Genomic DNA, 25963 nt, shown 5'->3' with positions numbered 1-25963 from the left:
TCAATTGGTGCACAGCCGGAAATCGGACTTACGAGCCCCGTGACCTTCAACGTTTATTCTACACTCGTACGTTACATACATACATATAAAATAATAGTTGAAATACAATATATCGGTCTCGAATTAGAAATTATTAAATATCTTTAATTTCGTTTGAGCAATAATACAATGAAGAGAAACATCACTAGGGGCAGCACATCTTAAGTCAACAAATTTCCGGCGGCATTGTCAGACACAGAAGGCCGATAAATTACTTGTTTACTCTATAAATAAATTTATCCATGACAGGACTACCTCGGTTTTTTACGATACCCTTTTGCGATCAGTTTAAATAGTGAAAATAGACAAGACAGTCTTTAATTACCATATATACATGATAATTGATTTTTGTGCATACTCGAAATTCGATTAAACCCCTTTCTATATATTGATTCCAGTTACTAAACTAAAAGTCAAATTAATTAATAAAGTTTATCGAGAGACAAAAAAATGTCCACCGAGCATTGAACCTAGTCGTATTTGCCTCATTTCTATTTAAAATGGATTAGAAATATCTTCGAATTCCTCTCTGTTTCTTTCAGGTTAAGTTTTATCGCGAATTGTGTCGAACTTCAAATGGGTGTGGGAAAGAACCATTTGTTAGAATTAATGCTCGCAAACACAATTTATAAGCATATTTATGGCTTCCCTTAGCCTCTAGAATGTCACAAGGACGTAGTTTCTTTCTTTCATCATCTTTTTGCACTAGCTTTGACTCGTAATAACTAAGATCATAAAAACGTGTTTTATGCTGTATAGAAGAATTTGTTTTGGAATAATTACATTCCTGGAGTTTGAATGATAAAAACGGAAAACCTGATTGTCGCCGAGAAAACTAAAGTATGGACCCATTTCTTAAAGGATATAATATTATTAATTATCATTATTATGGAATATGTTTACTCGTACTTCGGTCAGACATATGACCGATGAAACAACAAAAGAAATTGACATGAAAATAGGAAAAGTTCGGAGCTTTGAAAACTTGCTTTGCTTTGCTTTGCACAGATGTATATGAATTAATGAGATTATAGAAATAGAAATGTATTTAAATGTAAAGTATCTGAAATAAAAATCTTCTATTATTAATATATTTTGTATTGTTAGAGAGGCATTTAATATTCTGTCGTATCATTATACAAATCCTATCCATAGGTATTTTGATAAGTAATTTTTAAATGTATTCTTTGCATTTTATTTTACGATATGTATACTATGATATAAATAATTAGTCGACTTTCGGCAATAACTACAGAATACTTCAACCAATGGCTTTTTATTAGATGTTTTGCTTACTCGGAGGTAGCAATAATATTTGTATTATTTTAAAGGATGATTATTATTATTATTAATGGTTTTAATTAGTTGTAAATAAATGAATCACAATTAACTTTTTAACGAAAATAAATGTAATTCTACTACAGCCAAAACTGTTTACAACGACATAGTTTAGAACAACACACCGGTTATATTGACCAAAATCAAAAGTCCCGGCTGAATTCTATTGTATTGAGTACTTACTAACAACGTTATCTACTGCTACGACTATCAGTTTTTTCGACCAAATATAAATAGTCCCTTCGAAGTCGTTATAACAGATTTCGGCTGTATTTAATGTATTGCTTGGTATTTTTTTCTACATTGCATATATGCTGTAATGAAAAGATAAAAATGAGGGCGTTAGAAAGGGTCTAACTTTTTTAAATTCCATTGGACTTCCTATGGAATTTAATCACTTAATTGGCTAGCGGATAGGCTAGCATTTACTAATATTTTTTTAATGGCTGGCACGAATATTTGCTACTATTTCAAAAGTATCTACAATTTAGTCCTGTACTATGAAAATTAAAAATACGTTATTGAAATCATTAAAAAAGATGATGATGATACACAATCGATGATGGCTATATCAACTACAAACTATAAAACTGTAAAAACCAATAAATCAAACATAAACTTCGTTAAAATAAATCTTTATTTTTCTCTGAAAATATTCATATGTAATACTGATCAATATAAGTACATAATGGCAACAACACATACAACATGATCACTAAATAATACATAAATCAATACAGCCCATAACTAGTATTAACATAACAACGTCTAGTTACTAAGTATCCAATGGCATCCATGTATTAATTTCAAAACTTTACCACCTTATTCAAAAAAATAAATTCTGATTACACTCTTTTAATTAATTTAATATACTCTTTCGTCTCCTTCTATCAAATTGTGAGACAGAGAGAAAAGAGATAGATGGAATTAAAACAGTGCCATTCGATTGATTTACGATGGTTAAACATTATGTCATTCATAAATTACATTTTATTACACAATTTGCATAACTCGACGTTTCGTACGTAACAGTCTTGTCCACTTATAACTAAAAGACACATTTACATATGAGCCGTATTTGTTTCATTTTTTAGTTACAGAGAATAAAAACATAAACTAGATATTTTAAATACTTCCTTAAATCAATTAGATTTCTTAGTTCCGTATATTATATATCTTCCATATTTGTTTATATTTTGTGAGCGTGTCAATATTTAGTGTGTAATTACAATAGTCGACTCTGACCGTCTTTGTACATTAAAATGGACTTTTCTAGAATATACCTGCTTGACCTTCCAAACAATCGCTATCATTTTCTTTTATATATTTTCATGCATGCGTAAAACATATATATTCATGTTTTGGCATCTATATTCTATATTATGTATAATCACAGTCAAACTAATATTAACTATCACTATGTCGTTTTAAAATTCATAATAATTGCAGTTCAAATTCTTAACTAATCCTATATAAGTTTTTATTGGGTAAATGATAGATCTGATGTACGCTTTATTTTTCTCTCTTAATAACATATATATTTATAGTAAAAATCTATGTTTAGTTTCGAAAACCAAGGTCACTTTATCTAACACCAGGAGAGTAAATATTTTAATATACTAACTAAATCTGGGAAGTGTTAGAAATTTCTTTAAGTCAGAGATTTTAGATCCGCTTTGCAAAACGCGAATGAATATACCAAAGAATTTTTTCTTAGTAATTAGACATTGGCTATTTGCGTCTCACCCATGATAACGTCGAAAAGGTTTTGGTTTAGTTGTACATCAGATTTTAGCATTTCAATTAGTACGATTCACAGCTCCTATTAGGAATAAATTACACTCAAAAAATATTTTGTCTTTAAGACTGTCTTTTTTATATCTATGTTACGCCATAAAAAGTACGTCTTTTTTTAGATATCTAAAATCTTTAATATAACAATACACTGGTTACCCATTAAGTGCGATTTATACTAAGATTAAAGATAAAACACTACTACATTTAATTTAAAACCATAAAGCATACTTTATACTCCGAATGATAATCAAATGCAGTGTAAAACGCGTAATTTAATTTCTGCCAAGCTGAATAAAGCCCTAAAATTAAAATTTCAAATAATACGGGTTATAAATACATCATACACATACACAAAACATGCCTATAGAGCGCATCTGAAACACCTTACATTGCACTGGTAGCTAATTTGCACACGTCACCTAATTTGTCACTTGTCAATTTGACAATTAACTTTCATAAATTAAGTTGTGATATGGGCTTAGTGACTACGATTTAGCGTGAATACAACACAAGACTAAATAAAATATTTGCATAACAAAACAATTTTATATTTTTTAAGGAACTTTGTTAATAGTGGTCATGGTTGTCAAGCCACAAAAACATACAGTAAATTTTATAAAATCAATACTTCGATATACAAAACCTATTATACAATTAAATATTACACCCTACTTATATACACTTATATACAAAATTGGCACAACATTCCCTTATCCTATCATAGCCTAGTTTTCATCGGCTCAATACTATCAATATAATATATTTTATTACCAGCAAGTCCGGTTTGAGTTTTTTGATCCTCAACTATTGTATCACATGTTTTATCAGAAGCTTCATTTTCCTCGGAGGTTCTCTCCCTATCAGGCGTTTTGAATGTATGTGATTTTCCCGGGCACTTGCGGGACATTCTCGCCACTAATGGATGTAGAAGTCGCTCGTCAAATTTGTCCGATTCCTTGTTCGTTAGATAGCCAACGATTACTCCACAAAGTACGCAGACTAGGGTCCCTATTACGGCATACCACATGTAGGATATTGAGTAGAATTTCATTAAACTGTCAAACCTGAAATAAACCGCATAGTAGTTTTAAAATCTATAGACAATTATGCTCTATTCATAAATTAGATAAGACTCTATTATTTATAAATTTTGTTTGAGAACAGTGAAGCGTGTGAATGTCAAGGTTTCTCTTAAGCCGTTCAGGACTGTGCCAATTGATAGTGCAAAGATCGTGTCCAAACTGGCATGTCTTTGGATAAGATTCAAAGCACAAAATAAGCCCTAAGTAAGAGATGAACTTATCTAATCCGAATATCCCACATTTACAAGAAATGTCTCTAGGATTTTATTTGAATTTTGAAATTGTTGTAATGTACTACTGAATTTAGCTTTGTTCGGAATATTTATGAGACATAAAAACTATTATTTTATTAAATATAAATAGTAGAGAGATAGAGAGAGAGAAAAAACCGGAGACATTTACACCCATTTTATAAGTCCAGCATTGCTGGCCCATTTTTTAAGGATTCAACCGATCGATTCGGCCGGTTAGATTTGCTTTAAGGTGTGTCAAGATTGATACTTACACTATGTTTTCAGAAACAGCCTCTTTTGTAATATGACTACTGTCAATAGCTTCGAAGACAGGGGCGAAACGCGACAGTGTTTCATTGACAACGACCGCCATAGGTCGCGGATTCAGTGCTCGGACAGTTGCATTGGGACAGTTCTGAAAATGTATAGGACTTTTATGACTTCGGAATGAATATAAGTTAAAACTTCTTCGCTATGTCACGATTTCCAAGCCCTTAATTTAGATACCGTTAATGAATTCCTACGAATTGCTTGACTTAATATATTTTTCGTTTTCCTGGGAAAAATAATTATCACGCTTTGGAATAGAAGCAAGCATCAAATGTTGAATTGCCACTTGTAATTTTAATACTAGGCCTAAAACGTATTGAACATAAACTCTAAACATCACAGCCTCCTTTCTTATGTTCGGTGTCCTCTGCATACTCTACAAATTAGACCGTGCCCAAAGGCAGAACACATTTTTAAATTTATACAAAAATTTGCGCTCCGACCAAGAATCGAACCCGATACCCTTCATCTAGCGGACACTCAATAAGACCGCTAGGCAATGATGTCCTTAGAAGCAAGCTTCTTGGTTGAAAATAAAAAATCGGCCAGGCTTACCATAAATTTAATAACAATGTTGAGTTAGAACTTTTGCATTTGCACTTCCTTACTGCCTATTCTAACTTTTAATAAAGTATTGGAACTGCGTATACTTTATACAGAGTATCTCTGCTGGTTTGAATCTGACGTTTATTGCAATTATAAAATTTAACAATGCTAAATAATAATTGCTTAAAGACCTATTTGGCAACCATGTATTACGTATCCTTGTCAAGTTGGATCGATTAAATTAAAAGTAAAATTTTTTGATGTTCATAATACATTACATCTAAATAAATAACACTATTTATTGTGCCTATGTTGAAGTTTTAATATAGATCAGTATTGTACCAACACTCATATTAAATAGACGTATCCTGAAGAACCCCGTTTTATTAAAATACTCAGTATAAAAACGTACCAATACTAAATAAAGTACAATATTATAAAGAGGCATACAATATTAAAAGACTCTTGGACTGGTTTCAAAATTCTTTTACAACAAAAATTATTTAACTTTGACTTGATTCTGAACATACCTCAACAGACAGTGGCAGCATATCTACTTTAGTATTAACATAAAGCAATCTCCCCACCGCCATCCATATTGTTAATACATGAGAGACGATCATGCCACATAATGCCCCCTTTCCATTCGCCATAGGGAATAGGGTTGCCAACAAAAACACACCCAGCAGCGCTCCAGAAGTCGCCGATGTTACCAGCATATTTGCTTCTACCACCCCGTTGACGAATCGTACGAACAGCGACATAATCATTATAATTATTGCTGAAATGAGATTTGTATTATTAATGGTTTAGCGTTGATTTGAAACAAGCAATATTCCATTTGCCAAATTATAATATTTGTATTATAGTAGTATACTTTTCCGTTATTCAAAAATGTATGCAAATTTTATGTGTTATTTTTTTTAAATGTCAAAACAATATAAATAAATTAAATTCCGGCGAAGATGTCTGAATTTAATATTTAATTAACAATCGGTAATTGAACAGAAAATTTTAATTCGTGTTTATTTATACTACAATGCAATAATAATACATATTTAAAAAAATACGCAAAATACAAACTGACTTAACACGATCATTAAGTGAATTTGCATAGCCATGTAAGTAGAAATACAACTTTATAAAAAAAAGCTATTTTGCGCCAGTTCTATAAGTTTTTTGGGCTTTTTATATAGAGATAGATAGTAGTAGATACATTATTATAAATATTTTGAGTACTCACAATAGATAATGCCAATAATCTTGATCGCAGTTAATTGTTGTTTGTCAGTGATGTCCTTGAAAGCTGGTGCTGATGAAACGAAGTCCTCCCAAGTCACAGTTGACAGCGAGTTAATATTCGACACCAGAAAACTGAAATTAAACATACAATTTAGTTTATCTTCATTAGAATGTAGAGCTGTGTTGACCTAGTGGCTAAAGCATGCGATTTTCATCTCTGAGGTTGTACGTTCAATTCCCGGCTGTGCACTAGTGGACTTTCTGTGTGCACATTTAACATCCGCTCGACCAGTGAAGGGATATATGGTGATTCCTCACCGGATTCCTCCGGCTCGCCTAAGACTCAAAAAGACAATGGCGTGAGTGGCTGATCAACCTACTTGCCCATTAGATTGACAAAATTAAAGAGATACAGGAATCTGATGCCCAGAAAGTAACCTAACCTAACCTAAGAAAGTTGTAGCGCCACATTTTTTTATTAAAATGTATAAGACTGTTTAAATTGCTTACTCAGTAGTAGTTAATACATTGTTTTAAAACTAGTAGTAATAAATGTTTTGTTAAGTAGCCGTACAAGATCGATCACCAACTTGCCTTTAAATGATCAATGTGTACCATTTAGTAAGTGTATTGTTACTTAGTAATATTGTTACTTCCGCTCATTATAAAAAATGCGTGAAAATCAGTTCAGCCATTTGGGAAACTTTAAGTCAAAAGTTATGTGAAATTTTAAGTCAAACTCACCTTAGCGCTCCATTGAAGATACTCCCCAAAAACAAACCAAGCATTCCTGGCAGAAAAGCAAATTGATTTTGCACATAAAACGGCAGAACTTCATCTGGGGCACTGATTCTTCCACTCATCAGAGGATCACAGTATCTATATAGCGAGTATAAGGCCATCCCGACCACCCAGGATAGGCTGAAGAGGACAGAAACTGCTGGAACATTCGAGAAGAGAATCCTCCTGACTTTAGATTCGCTGGACATGGAGCAGTATCTTTGGACGAAGGTCTGTTGACAGCCATATATTGATACGGACATGAAAAGCTGACCGATGATGGCGGAGAATGTGTCCACGCGGACTGTTGGATCCCAGGTGAAGCTGGAAATAGGGGAATGTTATAAATAACATATAATATATTCACCATTCTTTTGTTATTTATTATTAAAGTTTTTTTATACCTGGAAGTATTCACACAATGAAAAATAACTTGTTTTGAAAAAAACCTATGTCATCATATGAAGCGGTTTAGTCACTCGTGAATCATACATCTTTATATACTTATTATTATCATTTTTATATAATAGCTATGTAGCAACTAGCAACATGTACAATAAACAGCTAACTTTACTGCGATGACGTCATACTCTGAAACGCGCTAATGGTCTAAACTCTAAAGTCTCGAATTTTATGTGTCGCTACATTACGTAATATATTTAATTATTTTTAATACAAAAATTTAACAAAGACGTGTAACATAAATCAGATTTAAGGTAGGTATATAATTCACAAAAAATCAAGAAAGGAGATAGAAGGATTGTGACTTTTGAAAACCCTATGCTAAAAAATATTTGTATATAGCAATCTATACAGATTTTGGTGTGAATAAGTAAACCTTACTTGAAAAACTTCATTCTTCCACCATCAATGTTATCTTGAAGGACCTGTGCGGGTCCGCCAGATTTGATTGTAGCTTGAATGATAAAGGCACCGCTCACAAGCACCATTGTCAATGTTTGAATTACATCAGCTCTGAAATATTAAAAAGGATTCAATTTTATTTCATGTATGGGCACATTCGCTAAAAATTAAAATAAGGAGAGGAACAAAGCCCTGAGCCTATAAAAGTATAGCCCATACAGTACCAAGAGTTTTTTACGCCGGCTTTCTCTCTCGGCCTACACCCTCTATCTTCTTTGCCGATGAGTAGGGATGTCTACCGACTCAAATTGAATACAGGTATGACTTATTCCTGGAATAAGTCATACCTGTATCTTGTATTCCGAAATAATCATATTTTATTTAATTTTACTAAATAATTTTTCCTTGTAAATCAAATATGTGACACGCCCTTAATTTGGGAACTCGTTCATTGTAAATTAAGATTCATTTTTTCTAAACATTGACGTTCATGAGATCATATTGACCAATGTGAATTTCAAATATTAAATATGATTTGTCCATAACACAACAAAATATCAATTTGCTAACCCCAATCGCCAACGTGGTTTCATATTTAGAAGTTTCAATATGCTTACTAACCTGATAGCTGCCGCCAACCCGCCTAACAAATTAAAAACCACAGTGACCACAGTCAACGCAGCGGCAGACGCCCAGTGGGGTAGCCCGAGAACTGCGTGTAATGCAACTGTTGGCGTATATACTGTAACTGCTAGGTTTAGTACTTGGCGGAGTAGAAAAGTAGCTGCCGCAAGTCGACGAACTGATTTTGAGCCGAAACGCATCTGAAAATTGAGTTAAGGTCTAAGAAGACGTGTTTGAAACACCTTCATACTATTACTAGGGCTTAATTAACAATCGAGTTTTCTTGTATAATAGATATTTGAACTTATATACATCGACCAAGGAAGTTTGTCCTTGTATCCACCTGAATGATACGTTAAAAAATAGATTCTCTATATAAATTCATAAAAAAATTCAGTGGGGAATAATAAAAATACAGTCTAGAGAGTCTTATATATTGGATATAATAACAGGGAATGAGTACTAGGAATGACAAATACATTATATGAGGTTTTGCCAGACAGATCATACCTACTACTAAATTCTTTAATCTAGGTACCAAGCTCCATAGCAAGCAGGCTATTCGCATGTCTTTTAATCCTACAGTAACATTTTATACGCCGCAATTGAGAGCTCAATAAATATTTTAATTTTCTATTAACGCCCCAAACACATAATTTCGGCTCGTTTAAACGGAAATAAAGAATACATAAATGGTGTTAGAACAATTGTCAGTAAAATAAATAGCTTGCAAAGTATCTCTAATTATGATAGTCACACGTAACAAATTACAAAACACACGTATGCCGTGGACTGCGTGAAATTACTTTAATTCAAGGAAAATACAAAACAAACATGGCAAAAACAAAACTTTGTTTTGTTTTCATGTAAATATAAAGGGGCTCCTAAGTCCTAACGGGCCATTTTTTCACGAAAATGTGTAGCTGCAAGGGTGTATAGCTGGTAGCATCAGCCAGCATTTATAGGTAAACTATGAAATACTCGGCAATATTTCGAGTATGACCGGGATATATTGGCAAATATTTGTTCTATGTCCGATGAATATTTAGTGTCCCAGCTATATAGCCAGAACGACAGCTTTGCAATCGAAAATACTGCCATATTTCTCAGTCATATTATGGCTTTTTCACTTTACAGTCTCAGTGCGTCCTTTATTTATACTAAAAATCGTATAGTTATAGCTAATTTTCTAATAGCTATAGCTTTAAATGTGTAAAAGCTATGTTAGTATAAAAATAGGTAAAAAAAACTTTTTAAGTTAAATGGTTTTATGTTAAACATACATTGCAATGTTTAAGATAAATGTACTAAAAACCAAAAAATTATAAAATAGATACAGTCATGGGAATTATAAACATATGCATAGACTAGACTAAAATAAAACCGTGGGGCACGTCAATTGTCTACATATTATCAGGTTTATATATTTATATAACAAAGGTTGACAGGAAGAGGGTAAAATTTGAATTACTAAATTTGACCCAAGAATAATAAATAATAAAACAAACGGGGTGAGCTAAATAAAACCGTTTAAAAAGACACTACTAACAGCTATAGTTTTTCTCATGTTAGTATCTTTTCTTTGTATCACTAAGTCTTTGACAGTGTAAAGTTTTTAAATAATTGTTCCAGTCTTATTTTCAGACTTAAAATATTTAATGTACCACACCTATTGAAAATAAAGTCGAATACACACTTCCAAATTTTTCTTCGTTTATATGTTTTGACTTTGCTTTTTAAACAATGTAAGCTGCTGCAACGCGTATGAGTTCGTCATACAGTCATAGGTTCTAGCCAAGCCATGTATGTATACCGTGTAAAGACAAAATAATAAGCCATATAGAGTTGCAGAAGTATTGCCGAGACATACATTTTTCAGCCATAGTCTTGCTGTCTGCAATGTCGGCAATGATGTAGCCACATATTTCATTAGTAGTGTAGCCCGTCTAGAGGCCTCTTAACACGAATTTTTCAGTGAATCACATCCAAATAATTTATGCAAAAGTATTCAGCGACAGACTCGAGTCATTCTCGTTCAGTATGGGAAGTATAAAAGACAATTTGTCACGTGGGTATATATGTATACACATTTGGTACTAACGGTCGAGCATGATTAAGTGTATGTCAAAATCCAATTTTTTGGCAAACCACTTGCATACAAATCTCGACGACATACTTTTAGTTATGTAATTTCATATAGAATATTACATTCACTTTGAGAAAACTAATACAATTGTACAGTACGCTTATTAATAATTTGTATATAACAATAGTAAATAAGTGCAACAGAAGGCAAGAAATAGTAGACTTATTAGATAAAAATACAATAATTACAAAAAAATTAACGGTTTCAACACAAAAAAGAAAGAGGAAAATGAACCTACTATGTGTACGCAAAACTTGAAAACAATTAGCGTTTTTTGTCGTTAATAAGTATTAATTAACGAAGATGCTTACGTGTACATTATATTATATAACACACTTATGTGGACATGTATAATGGTCATCTTTGTTAACCGCTATTAAATAGGTAATTATCTTTACTAAATTATTTGTTCTAATGAAAACCCAACAAAACAATAATATTCCATAAGAAGTCTGTAATTAATTGATAATAAGTATATAATATGATGAGGGTTCTTGAAATTGTATATTTAATACAAGATTTAAGGATAATTTTTGTTAGCCTTGTGTACAGTAAACTCTACATCTACTTTGATTCAGGACATTGGACGGATGTTTTATTCGTATCTCAATCTCGAAAGTTTGACAGCTCATATATGAGGCATATTTAAATTTAATTAAGAACCTCAATCAACACAATCAACGCGGTTCTTCGCATTGCAATTAATGAATACTTCATTCGAAAGTAAATTGTCACTTTGACATTTTACCAACGAATGAAGGTTTTAGATTTGCATTAATTGTATTATGTGTATTCTTTTGAGTCTTTATTTATATTTTTACTGTGGTATTACCCATTAAACCCTATTAATGTTAGTGTTTCTGTGCCTAAAGTTCATTAAAATTGATTAAGACATGAAAAACCAGTTAACCCAAGAAACTTGGCTGAGATAAGTAGCCTTTGTTAATTGCTATGCTTACCTCTAAATATTGATAGACAGAGTTTGTATGAAGTCTGAAGTAAACAGGAATAAACACCAAACAGACCACAGGAAACGCCAAGATCATTCCATATAGGGTCTCCCACATTGACGATCCGAAGTACACCAGCTCAGATGGAAACCCTGAAAAAAGTATATACATAGTTTTATATCTGCGGCGTACTAGTAAAAGGCGGTAATATAATATTCTTGAATTATTGTCATATAATCACAATTACCATTATGTTTAAAATCCGTTACATGTTCTATACAGTGATGTATTACTTATCTCTGTATATATATTAACCAGAAACTTCGTATGTCATATAACACATTTTTGACATATTATGGTATGTCTTGTTTTTTAATCACACTGAATATTTTAAGTATATAAATAAGCAAAACTGTGTATTGGAATTACGAATTTGACGACTTGGCAAGCCGATAACATTCGAGAACATAAAAAACGTAGCCATTGGACAGGTTTGAACAATTTTTTTTGCGCGTTTTTTGGTAGAGGCAATTTTATATTAAATTAATTCAAATTTATTCCTCTATGTTACTTAATTAATATATGATTAAGCCAAACTCGCATTAAACCTATTGACTAGCGAAATGACCCGACTTCGCCTCGGAAAATAATTTGACATCATATGAGGTATTATAATCTTCGCTCTTATCCTTGAGCACCGATGAACTAACTGTCTATGTGAGCATTTAACAATCGCTAGTACAATGAAGGAAAACATTGTGAGAAAATCGGCATGCCTTAGACCAAATAGTCGACTGTTTGTGTCAGATATATGAAGGTATATTTATTGTAAATTTTCATCTTTTTTACTCTAGTGCTATTCTGTTTTAATTATAAACGAGACAATATAGGCCTTAAGTACTTTAATGAATTCAAAGAACTATTTCATAATATACTAGTAAAAACTGAACTACTGATATGTATTAACAGATTTGTATTCCTTTCGATGATGATTTTAATTAAGCAATTTTTTTCAATATATTTGAACACGATTTAATTCTTTGTATACAATAAAAAGCAAAAAAACTTTTTGATAATCTAGTTTATTGATTTAATACGTTTTTGTTTTAGGATTAATATGGCGCCATGGTGTTATAAAAGTTTACAACTTGTTTTTTATTATATTTTTGTTTAATATAAGATCATTCTCTGCATAACATGTTTTCTATGTATATATATATAGTCCTCTAAGTAATTTTAATAATATAGTTATTTAATTCATGGATAAGAAATTAAAAAATAGTGAATTTGTTTTTCCCGTTTAATTAGAAAATAAAATGGTATACTACATATTAAAATAGTCGTCAGAAGTAGCAATTGTAAGAATTAGTTTAATTTAGTAATAAATAAGCACGTCATGTACGTTAGTATTCAATTATTGTCGCTGGGAGAAACCCAGAACCTCCTCTTCTCTCTTTATAGCCTTATTGCTATTTTTATTTATTGAACATTTTTGTAGACATTCATATGTTATTTAATATTGTTAAATATTTTTTTTCTCTATCATCAATAGTTTTCGCAGCACATGCGATGAAAGATATTTAATACCTTTGGTAACATTAAGTACGGATCCTTCTTTTTTTAGCCTTTATTAATCAGTGATTATGTAGTATTCAAATGGTAAATAATTTTAAACTCGGTCCAGTACTTTATGAGCCAATTCGTTACAAGCATACTTACATACAAATCTTTCCTCTTTATAATATTAAGTGTAGATAAGTAAAAATTATTTCTGTGAAAAGTATACTAAAAGATGTCCATCAATCATAATAATCAGTAATTACATAAATAAATTGTGACCTTTTCGGTTGGGTTCCATTTACTATATATGTCTCCATAATCTTGTAACAGGCAAGCGTTTCAGCACGTCTTTGTGCATTTATTTTGCATTTCGTTACATGTGACTAAATTACCCTAACAAGGTGATTCTAAAAAAGATGTAGCAAAAATACCAATTTCCGGTCTTAAATATATTTTATTGTCAACATTTCGGGAATTAAAAGTTGCATATATTATTTCATTTAAAATCCTTTGTTTATCACTACGACAACATCTTTCTATTTTTATCAATTTAATTATTTATTCCTGGGACAGAGGAATACCTGACTTCAACATTAGATATTATTTTTTGCTGAAAAATCCAATATAACATGTACCTTTATTGCTGTGTATCTATACTTATATTATAAAAAGGAACGATTTGTATGTAAGTATGTTTGTAACGAATTGGTTCAAAAAGTACTGGACCAATTAAAAAGAAATTCAACAATTGAATGCTACATGATTAATATATTTGCAAGAAAAAAATTAAGGATATAAATTCTCAGTAATGTTTTCACACCAAGGGCGGATCCATGCGCGCCAAGAGCTTTGGCGCCATGAGGGGTCACAAAGTAGTGGTCAAGTCAAGAAATTATACGTGTGTCATCATACAAAACTATTATGTTTTATTTATAAAATATTGAAGATATGTAGTTACATAAAATCTGGATGGTGACAAAATATTGAAATAAAATCATTTTGTTTTTATTAGTGTTAATTATTAGTGGTCCTGGAACCAGCTCAGGAATAAAAATATTATATTATTTTATTTTTAAAACCAAATTGTTTAAAAAATAAATATTGACCCATAATATTGATCCAGTGGCAATACAACGCCATCTGGGCCTTGGCCGCAGATTGCATCCGTTTCTTTGATCAATATTATTTCATATACATGTAGCTGATCAACATTATGTGTCTGACGCACGTCCCCGAGTTTTGTGTTTGAAACCTGCCGGTTTCCTCGCGATGTTCGCCTTCACATTGCTAATTGCGGGTCGCTTGCTTAAGCCACTATACCAACACTGCTTGAAGGCAAATACTTAAATAAATAAAATCCATACCGTTGATTAAAAGCGTCATGCCCCCTCGATCGCAATAATTAAAATTTAATAGTATCTAACAAAAATATATGTATCTATTATAACTTTTTATATTTTAATATACAAAATATAAAAATAAAATTTTATACCCTCAGAATGTTTATGTTTATGTGTATGCAGAAAGCAATAACTTAGGTACTTGGGTTTTTCAAACATTTTAATTAATAATAATTATATACCACACAATCTCATCACAAATTAGATGCTATTTAAATTGCGTTGCGGTTAGTTTTTTTGTATGTAGTTGTTTTTCCATATTATACTTTAAGTGGAAGAAATCTGACTTATGTGGAAGAGGTATATTCGCATTAAAACTTCAAAAGTTAACGAAAAGGCTAACTAATAACTTAGAACTAGAAAGGTAAAAGGTAAAATTAGTTTTAAAATCGATTTTAGATTTTTAGTCATGACTAAGGGACCCACACAATTAAATATTTTAATTATTTAAAAATTCAAATGTTACTTCAAGAACCCGCTAAAACGCTTCCCTAGACAAGATGGCGTCGCACTGGTCCCTACGACGTACCATGCCAGTAAACACGTAAACAAACGTCAAGGATCGTTTTATTTACCATTCCTTAACTACAGAAATTCACATTACTTTTCAACCTGAAACAGTCACCGAGAAATTAAACTCTAAGATTATATTAGGATGAGACTTGCAAAGACATATACTTTCTTGGTACGTAATTATCGATACGACTAATCTGTGACCGAGTCACAAGACTGATCTGATTTGGTATAGAAATTAATATTTTTCATGTTCACTGTCGTTTTTTTTAGGATTATTTTAAACCCATGTTTAAATTACTCTTAATAACACAGTAATGTTAATTACTGTTACTGTTACTGTTACTGTAATCTTAATAACTGTTTTTATTAATTGTATAGGAAAAAGATCATTATAAATTATAAAACTAACCAAAACGGAACGTCTATGATTTAAATAAGCTGATTTTATTTACCTATTAAAATGATTGATATTATCATTCATCAAATCCGAGATATTATACTGCAACAGTATATTAATATTTTTTTAATTGGTATTATACTATACAGACATGCAAAGCTTAACAAAACAATTATTCAATTAGTTTGGTGATTTTCCATTCGATGCCCAAACATTAGTGGAAATCTAAAAATAATTGTGTACTAGCTGTTGGAAACTTGACAAGCCACGTGGTAGGTATATAGGTACGCAAATAAACAAACAAAATGGACTTTCAACATCACCATCTCATCGACAAAAACAACCTTAAATATTTACCGTTTAGGGTCAGTATATCACTAAAATTTTATTGGATTACGATATACTGATATATACTCTAAGTATCTATTCAGGAGTTCTATTCAGTTCTATTCAGGAGCAAAGGAAATTCATACTGACATAGATACTATACTTTTCCGGATTTCGTATCTCGAATATAAATTTTATTATAATAAAGACGAGATGTTATGTTTTGTTGCTGATTGGCTAAACTAAGAAAGCGAAGTTATTAATGTACTAGTTGGTAATCTCATGGATAGATAACTCTTAAACTCATTATTGTTATTTTTTTAAACACGTTCAATCAGCTACTTGGAATTGAAGCGGCAAAAGACAGAAAAATATATGTTTACTATCAAATCAGCATCAAATACGTCTGACACAGTAAAATATCAGATTCAGGCTGTCTCTCGGCCGGAATAGGCTTTTCCCGAGACTAGCTCAACGGCGTCTCCTACGAAACTCGGACCCCTGCTTGGCCAAAGGCGGTTTTTATTTAATCACTAATCTAATTTTATTTAGCTTTGACGCGCGGGCGGCTATTAATATGTCGTAACTTAAACCATCTTATAAATACTACAATACAAGACAAAGCACCTGCAAACATTAAATAGTTTTCTTTGAAACAAATATGCTCTCTCTCGTATAAGAGTTTATTTTTGTCAGATGCTAGTAATTTCTCCATTATAGAAGTAAATACAAATAACTTTTAAATAATTTAGATTATATAGAGTAAAGAGAATCATGCACTCTACCTACGAATCAGATTTTTATGGACTCTATCAGTTAAGTTAAAGGCGACTTTCAAAGTTTTAAATATTTTCCCCTCTATATCAAAGGTTGCTTAGCCAAAATCTAACTCACCTAAAAACGACCGTACACCCAATGTGCCTCTCGCCACAGACAGCATCATTGAGAGTACCGACACCCCTCCTCCAGCGAAAATATAGGCTCTTTTGGCACTCCCGGCCGCTGCAGCATCCTTCTTCCGACTCCAGAGGGGCAAACATGATGACGCGCATATGAACACCGCGAAAACTATACACTCCCACGCCAGCCAGCCAGAGTTCATGGTAACTGAAACAAAAAAAAAGTAAATTTGCTTTGGAGACGATAACTTCGTCAATGATTTCCAATTCTTACCAGCCACGTCTGTTGATCTTTATCAATGAAAACGTTTAACGCGAACTACTATGTTGTATAAAATAACAATCGGTTTTACTGGAACATTAACTCATTAATAAAGGATTATTTTTGGTAGATTTTAACTAAAAAATTGAGTGTTACCAGCCGCATAAAACACTAGATTTTGATATGTAGCACGAAGTTGCCATTTCACATTTCAACAAAAATTTAAAAAAATACGGAATGGATTTATGTACAACTTTAGGTAATTATAGTAGATGATAATGCTGAGCTCCATGTTATGCTCCAGTTAAGAATGTTATCACCATAACAAAACTGTATACATTAACGTTATTTATAAACTAATTATTGCATCTCATTTGTCTTATATATGGTAATTTTCAAACAAACGGTTATTGTCAATTAAATAGGGTTGTAACTTAAAAAGTATCTAATAATATTATCTTTAGAAGTAATTTACATTCAAGACAAAATATTTGAAAAAAAAACATCTGAAACATTATTCTTTATACAAATGATTTTTAATTGCATTTCAGTGTTTCAACTTAATGCATTTACGAAATTCTAAGCTTTGAGCCATGTACTCATCCATTCAAAAAGATATATGTTTAAAAACCAGTTACTTCAGATATTTTACAATAAATTTTACCTGTAAAATAAAAATGCTAATGCTATGCTTTATTACTAATGAGTTGAGTGGAAATACAGCCCTAGAACGTGAACATAATACCAACTGTACGATATATAGACACCTATTTATTATTATACATAATATGTAATTAATATTGTTAAAATAATCCCAAATATTACGAGCTACATAAATGTACTGATCGCAAATATGCCAGCATCCGAAACAAATCAAATAGCCCGAACAATTGCGATGTTTCCTGCCGATCAATAAAATCAAATTTTAGACTTTCATCTAAGCCTTTCTTTTTACAAATGTATTTTATAACACGATTTTGTTTCTCTAAACATTAATGGAATTCCAAATTGAAAAGAAGTTAACATTTACAAAATCCATCAGTAGCGAGAAAAAAATTTTTCTTCCAACAAATGTAGCAAAATTATTTATGCTAAGGTGTTATCCGGTGTGTAAAATGGTTGTCGCAATTATATTATAACTGCTTAAATTACTGTAACGTTTACTGTGTGACATTCTGCATTAATGATGTCAGTAAAGGCAGAACTAGTGATTTTTTTAAACGGTGATTACATATAATTTTCATATAATAAAGCTGTACTACTTATTCGCTTGGTTTAACGCGCAAAGCTCCGGGAATGGATTTGATTGATATTATGTATATATTACAATTTAATCGGCGGTAAAAAACGCGAGGTACAGCATTACGAAAATGAAACGACATTTAATAATGTAATTTATTTTTGCGAGTCCAACACGTTGATAGTTACGCTCGAAATAAACACATTTGATGTCCATAAATTATTAATAGCTTAGACATTTGACATCACTTTTTTACAAGTAGTAAAACATATGGCATCACAATTCATTCAAATAACAACTTTTCCTGATAACCGTTGTAGTTTAAAAGCAACTAAGTGTATAAATCCAACCAAGCTTGAAACATTTTTACGACCAAAAACTTAATAACGGTGTTACCCTGGAAGTTAGGTATAGTTAGCAAAGTATATACAGTATGGGTGATTATTGTATATATTATTATGTTAAATAATTACATTAATTAAACTTACTATTTAATAAGAATATTTTTTTATATTTAAAAAACACAAAATTCTATAAACCACAAGTTCTAAGTACAAGAATAATTCTGTTAACATCATAACATACCATAATTGTCCTTGCTTTTATTATGAGTCCATGACATTAAATATTATACATAACATAAAATCATTAATTGTTTTTGCGTCCTTTCAGATTGACGACGAAAGACCACAATTATATGAAAATTAAATTTTCGTAAACAACAAACCGCCGTTTGTTTATAACCCAATCAGCTGACTTTTGACATTTAACAGAATCACCACAGAAATAATTAATGATGACTACTATAGGACAAAAGCAAAAGTCTGTCCTTTATTTGTAAACATATTTCGTACAATTGTGTGAAACACAATTATTCTTCGGTCGGTATTTATTCTTCGGTTGAATGCTTATGAATCATTACTCATTAGATATTTTTAAGCTTTTATATTTACTACCAATTACTACAACTTCGCTATTCGAGGATGTTTATGTTGTTTTTTAATTTAGTAAAGATCGACATAAAAGTCTACCTAACGGTGGTACGGTATTTAAAATCATGGTACAAACGCGGTACTGTAATAACAAATGCGGTACGCGTACAGCCGCGTATTCTAAAGTTTTAAAGGTAGTTCACACAGATTTTTGTATTTGTATGCAACGAAGTGTGGATGAAAATATAAAATATTTATATTTTCATCCACACTTCGTTGCTAGAAAAAGAAATATGATGAGTATAGTGCAAGAAGTGCATAAGCAAATGTTACATAAAAAAATATAGAACCCTAATCTAACGTAATACCAAAAAATAATAATAACAAAAGAAAGCGATTTTCATAAATGGCGATGTCATACAAAAGAAATGGAAATACAAGAATTACACAAGTCACGATTGATCAGGATAGGATATGGTTAAGAAATGTTTATGTAGAAGAGTTTTAAAAGATTAGAGTAGCCATTCGTATGGATTCTGGCAGCCTATTCCGCAACTTAATAGCGGAGATCTTAAATGAATTGCCTATGAAGGATGAAGTTGGATGGAATTTCCAATAAATATCTATTGGGGGACCTTAACATATAAGTTATAAGGACCTGGGAAATAGATATGATTTTTAACATAAGAGGGAGTTTTGGGATTGAAAAGAATTAAGTATAGAAGTTGAAGAAGGTGAGGTGTAAATAGCTGATAACCTGCGGAATTGAGAATATTTAGTAAAAAAATATTTCTAGTTTAGATTTCATACTGCAGCTGATAAGTTTGACTCACATATTAATATAATTAAAAAAACATATTTTACAGTTAATGAAAAATGACAAAAAAAAAATTGCCAAACTTAAAGTGCAAAACATTATCAAAAATAGCTAATTATGACAACTTTAGAAATTTAAAAGTTATGGGGAGCACTGAAACTTTTTTTCGAGAAGGTCCCATCAGACATTATTTTTGTATACATAATATTATTTTAATACACTTTCATCTCTATTAATTTTTTTATTGTGTGAAAGTTATGTTACCTTATATAGTTTTCTTACAATATGTCTGTATTAAAGTCAGTTTATTAGTTCTAAATCTTTGCGCGTTGAATGTCTCTTGACAAGACCTGTAACATATATAATTATTCATCTCTAGTCATCCGTAATGTCCATAAAGGAATCGAGTATGACTGCTCAATTGAGTTTGTACTAGGTAGGCGCCGTACAATCATCTGGCTTGCGGCCAATTGACTTGTTAGAAACACGTGACAATCGATAAACATAAATAGTGGCATACATACATTAGATACATTACATTAAAAACAGCACACAAAGTAATACCAAAATCTGTGTGAATGAGTAATGATGTTTTGAAGTATGATTTAACTTACAAAATTGAAGAATAATATTATAATTTATGAAATTCAAATAGCACGAAGTTTTAATCAGTTTTTTAACATGCTAAGCAGAGAGTACCGATTAATTATGATGACGTCACGCTTCGTAAAATGTTACTCAAGAGATTAACAACGCGTTACGCAGGTAGCATAACCTTTGTTGAACTTGATCAAGAACATGTGCCGAATGTTTTCTTATGAATTTCGTATCAAAAAGTTTTATATTCCTGGAATAATATACAATAATTGTGTATTACGATATATTTTATGTTTCGTTTGTTCTTCTTTCGAATAATACATATAGATAATCGTGATGATAATATTAATGAAAGTTGTGGAAAAGAAAGATATTTAATAAATAAAAATTAAGCATTAAAAAAGTAAGTTGAAAAACTACTTTTACATGCATTTGTCGCGATACATTAATATAAACTACAGCGGTTTTCTAATGTTACAATTATGATTTTAATATATTATACTTTAAAAAAAAAAAAAAGTAAAATATAAAATTAGTCTTCCTATTGGAATGATATAACAGGCTCACTAAAAACAAAACAAATTAAAAATTTTGTGACATTACAAATATACTTGGTTCACATATCAGGTTGTAGATCTTTAAAATGATCTATTTCACCATGATACCTAATTTTGCTATGTTGTGGAAGTCGTATAAGAAGTAAAAAAAAATATTAACGCCGTTAAAAAGTTAGCAACGACCTTTTTAGGAGTGAGCCTCAGATTTATGTATCTGTTTCATGATCATTTGTCCATCTAATAGGTAATTAGGTAATCAGCCTCCTGTGCCAGACACGCGCCGTGGGCTTACATCCACACAAGCCGGTTTCGTCACGATTTCCACCACCGTTCGAGCGATTGTTAAATGCACATAGACAAAGCCATGTGTAAACAGAAGAGGATCGAATCTACGATGAGAGTCGTACGGTGAAGCCACTAGGCCAAGACTGGCCATTCATGAACTTATAATGATATTTAATTGTAACCTGTATAAACATACATATTTTTATTGAATCGTAAAGCGTTCGAAAACTTACCGCGCAATTTGAGCTTATACGACCTTCGCCGAACTTGAACTTGTCCGTGAATGTGTGCCAAGAATTATAAGAATTCTGAGCCAGACGCATTTGTTAACTTTTAAGTAACTTGTTTCAAAAAGTAAAAACTATATAGTTTACTACTATTAAAACACAACCCTTTATGTTTTCGAATTTATTAAGTAAAAATTATTTATTTTTACTAAATAATTTTTCGAACAACCCTTTTATGGGGTAGCAATATGTTCCATATTCGTTATTCCTACTAAATAGACCAGGCCAAGTTAAAATATATATTAAGGGAAACGAAGTTCAGGGGCAGCTAGTTTACATTGTAAATGGCGGGACAACTGCAGAAGATAGTTGTAGTTATTACGTGCCACAACAGAAGCCAAAAAATATATTTTTTAATTTAATTTCTTGTTTCCGATTTGTTGGGGTAATTGGCGTTTGTATAGGGATGGAGGTATCCTCGAAACAATAGGTGTTCGAAGTTGGACAAAAAGAACGAGAAAGATTAGAGAAAGATACTTGCCCATAAGGGACTGTTACCTACCTGTATATTTTTCAGGGTACAGGAGGTCAGGTCACTTTGAATACAACAATAATTACAATGCCGGGTGCTTACGAGTATATAGGCGAGTATTAAAAATAAATTTTTAGATACCATTCAAACGATACAGCTCGCTCGATACTTGCTCAGACTTCTCTATGTATTTCATGATCAAGTTGGTGATTATGAAATTAGCCTTTTGTGACACACCGATCGTTTAGGTTAACGGCATGCCATTTTACTATTTTATTCATCATACGAGCGAGTGTTAAATGCGCACCTAGCACCATTGGCAGTCGTAATTCGATCGTACGATTTCACAGTTGAGACACGCTGAAGACGCACTGCTGGCACACACTGCATACAAAATGCCTTTAAGCCGGTCCGATAGCATGCAATACTACTTTTAATTCACAATCGGATATAAACATTGAGTCATACTGTAATACATTAACCCCTAATGTTAATGTCAGAAAACAGGTTTAAATTCAAACGAGTTCTAAAACTCAATATTTGTGACCTTCTCCCTCCCAGTAATACTTTATAATAAATTGCCTGATTACTATTAAATATAAAAAAAAATACGCGAGCATATTAATGAAATACGAGTAATTTTTAAATATAATGTGACATAGACGATGTATGGCGATGAACAGGTATGTTTGAGGGCCGTCAAGAACTGACCGACTGTTTACTCCCATTTTTTACTATACTTTTTTATCTTAAAAATGTTGCTTAGTTAAGGACAGTATTATGATATTCAAGTTTTTTAAATGCTTATAGATTTAAACCAGGGGTAGAAGATTGGTTACCGTTAAAACAGTAATCGTCTTGGTTTCCTTCTAGATTCAAAAATGTATTGACCCCATATCCCATTGATAATTGAGTAGAAAATTACTCAATGCTTCTGAAGAAATTCAATAATTTCAATTAAATACAAGAATCCCGTTCAAATTAAGTAATACAGTATTTATAATGTATTTTTTTGTATAAGTATTTCTTAGTATTTTAATATTAAAGTAAAAATATAAGTAAGTGGTACCTAGAAACAGCAATCAATAATAAATTTTCATTAAAATCAATTAATAACTTTTATGAATGAATTGAACTAGAAACAGTATCACGGCACGTTAATTATAATAATTAATTTCACAGAATCACGACCATAGAATTGACTCTAAAGAATTATTTAACTGGGACAGATTATGTATTTATCTTTATAATTAATCACACTTTTAATATTTACAAATGATCTTAAAATGTTGCTGAGTCAAGGACGGAATGATTTTCAAGGTTTCAGATACATTTTACGAGATTTAAAGGGGAGATGGATGGGTCATATGATAAGGGAGAACAGAATCGTAAAAGTGTGAAACCATGTAGTTAGATACGAAAGAGAGGCAGGCATTTAAGAGATGAGAGGACGTTATAAATAAAGGTTGCAGGTCAAATGTGGATTCGCATCGCTAAAGTGTTTTTTTTTTATTTTGCTTTAGGAATTTTTAATTTATATTTGTTGTTGTTACAGGGAGTTTTTAATATTTTAATTATAAAAACCCGGCATTTTGTTGTGATTTAAAAATATAAAAAAAAAATTATTTATATAATTTTGTCCTTTACATGAGTACTTAAAATGATAACATAAAAAAGTAACATTGATTATTTATCAGTCTTTATTCTGCTGTCGACAAATTTCACTAATTCAATAATATGCGTTTGTGCGATGTTTTACTGTTTTTAAGAATGTTCAAACGCGCTACATCGTATGTAAACAGACATCGCATCGAGTGTAGAATATCAAAAAAATTATAATCACAGTTAAATTAAAGTAAAATAATACTCATTACATACATTTTGCGTTTCACTAATAGTAGTATTGCATTTTTTTTTCAAAGACGAAGCCAAAACAAAACACTGTCTATATTCCCATGCGAACAATTGCGTAAGCGAGCTCACCATCAGGGATCAATGAACGCTATGATTTAAGGTAATTTGTAAAAAGTTACGTGTTTTATAGGCGTAATACATCGAAGGTCATATCCGGAAAGACAGAATAACAATATTGCATCAAATATTACATTTTCCTTAATGTTTTTATTTAAGGAAAAATATCCACATATAATGAAATACTTGTGAAAATTACAGCGTATTTCACTGAACATTTGAAGTTGTTTTTTTTAGATTTTCTTAGATGACATGTCTCGCTCGCTAAGATGCGGATATGTTATGTGCGAAATGAAAACATCCCCCCTATATTCGTAAAAACTTAGTCTAAATCCCCTCTTTCAATTATTTCAGGCCTTTTTGTCTCTTTATATCAAGTTTTGTTTTCCTTGTAATGAAAAAAAAATGGTATAATTAGACTAATTTAATGAGAAATCAAATATTTTGATGTAAAAGGGGCGTAAAGTATTTTAGTAAAAACCTGTACATTATACAGGGGACCTCAAATTAATTATCACCCAGAGTATGAACAGTAAATAAAAAAAAATCCTAAAATACGGAATAAATCTTATAATTAAATCAGATAGTGAAAGATAATAATAATTATAAATTATGCAAGTTTCGTTTTAGATGATTACTAAAAATTAAGGTAGCTACTTCCATGTATAATGTAGAGATTAAAATATCGTAATTAACGCCCGAAGTTGTAGGTAATTTTTTAAATTTTAAGCGTATTAAGGTATATATTTTAATTAAATGAACAATTAAGATCTAAAATTTTACTTTTATAGTTTTTTTAAATTTAAATACTTCCTGCATAGATACTTATAATGTCGATATCTTCGAATCTAAATTTTAAAATATTTTCACATACAACTCTAAACTCCCAGTATATACTTAAACAAAACATAAAAATGCAAACCTGCGTGATTCGGGCAATAAAATTCACAATCACTTCACTTAATTCACAATATTTTCTTTTCCTGACTCTAACAGTAAATATAGATTTGGCGAGCGTCCACAATATGATTAAATTGACGTGCAACCCAGACAAGGTTTCGCGACGGAATGAAGGACCAGAACAAAACAGTCTATTATTTATGCCCCATGATTCATGAAATTCAGGACATATCAATGTTTGTTCTATATACCGACTGTCGTTGGAAGTTTGTTATCTCAATAAGAATTACTTTTTTATTCGAGCCGTCATATGGTAAAATCCAAAGTCGTATACGTATAGCGTATGTGTTGTATGTCAATAGCGAATTTAATTTTTAATTAGCATCGGACTCTGCAATCTGCATCTTACTCTAAAAGCCTAAAGTCTATTAAATCCCAGCTGTTATTTGCTGTTAGTCCCACAAGGACTTTTCTATCTAAATGCCTAATTAATATATTTATTTATTTTATTTATTTATTAACAGTTCGTTACATTTCAATATAAAATTGGACATAATTAAATGAAAATCAGGG

General features: G+C 31.2%; 1 protein-coding gene across 3 annotated transcripts; it reads right to left on the bottom strand.

Moving 5' to 3' along the window:
• Positions 1-1996: 1996 nt before the first annotated feature.
• LOC110994145 (sodium-coupled monocarboxylate transporter 2) lies at positions 1997-25574 on the bottom strand. 3 transcript variants are annotated; one of them, XM_022260655.2, is made up of 10 exons: positions 25413-25574; positions 17066-17278; positions 11981-12123; positions 8873-9075; positions 8231-8362; positions 7352-7711; positions 6609-6739; positions 5896-6146; positions 4762-4904; positions 1997-4238 (listed from the first exon to the last, which is right to left on the bottom strand). In XM_022260655.2, the coding sequence occupies exons 2-10, from the start codon at positions 17271-17273 to the stop codon at positions 3893-3895; spliced, it is 1917 nt and encodes a 638-aa protein (XP_022116347.2). In that variant the 5' UTR covers positions 17274-17278; positions 25413-25574; the 3' UTR covers positions 1997-3892. The 3 variants fall into 3 exon arrangements, with proteins under 3 accessions (XP_022116347.2, XP_045486106.1, XP_045486105.1); XM_045630150.1 differs by lacking the exon at positions 25413-25574 and adding an exon at positions 21021-21123; XM_045630149.1 differs by lacking the exon at positions 25413-25574 and adding an exon at positions 17345-17366.
• Between the last annotated feature and the right edge of the window lie 389 nt (positions 25575-25963).

This window comes from Pieris rapae, chromosome 11, assembly GCF_905147795.1.
Source record: "Pieris rapae chromosome 11, ilPieRapa1.1, whole genome shotgun sequence".
Classification (NCBI taxonomy): domain Eukaryota; kingdom Metazoa; phylum Arthropoda; class Insecta; order Lepidoptera; family Pieridae; genus Pieris; species Pieris rapae.
Note: the sequence above shows the minus strand (reverse complement) of the source record. Positions and strands in the feature narration are given on the sequence as shown.

Excerpts from the sequence above, each read along its gene's own strand:
- LOC110994145 (XM_022260655.2), bottom strand. The coding sequence starts at position 17,273 with ATGAACTCTGGCTGGCTGGCGTGGGAGTGTATAGTTTTCGCGGTGTTC. Across the intron at positions 12,124-17,065 it reads GGGTGTACGGTCGTTTTTAG|GGTTTCCATCTGAGCTGGTG; the intron begins GTGAGTTAGATT and ends TACTTTTTTCAG. Across the intron at positions 8,363-8,872 it reads GGGTTGGCGGCAGCTATCAG|AGCTGATGTAATTCAAACAT; the intron begins GTTAGTAAGCAT and ends TTAATATTTCAG.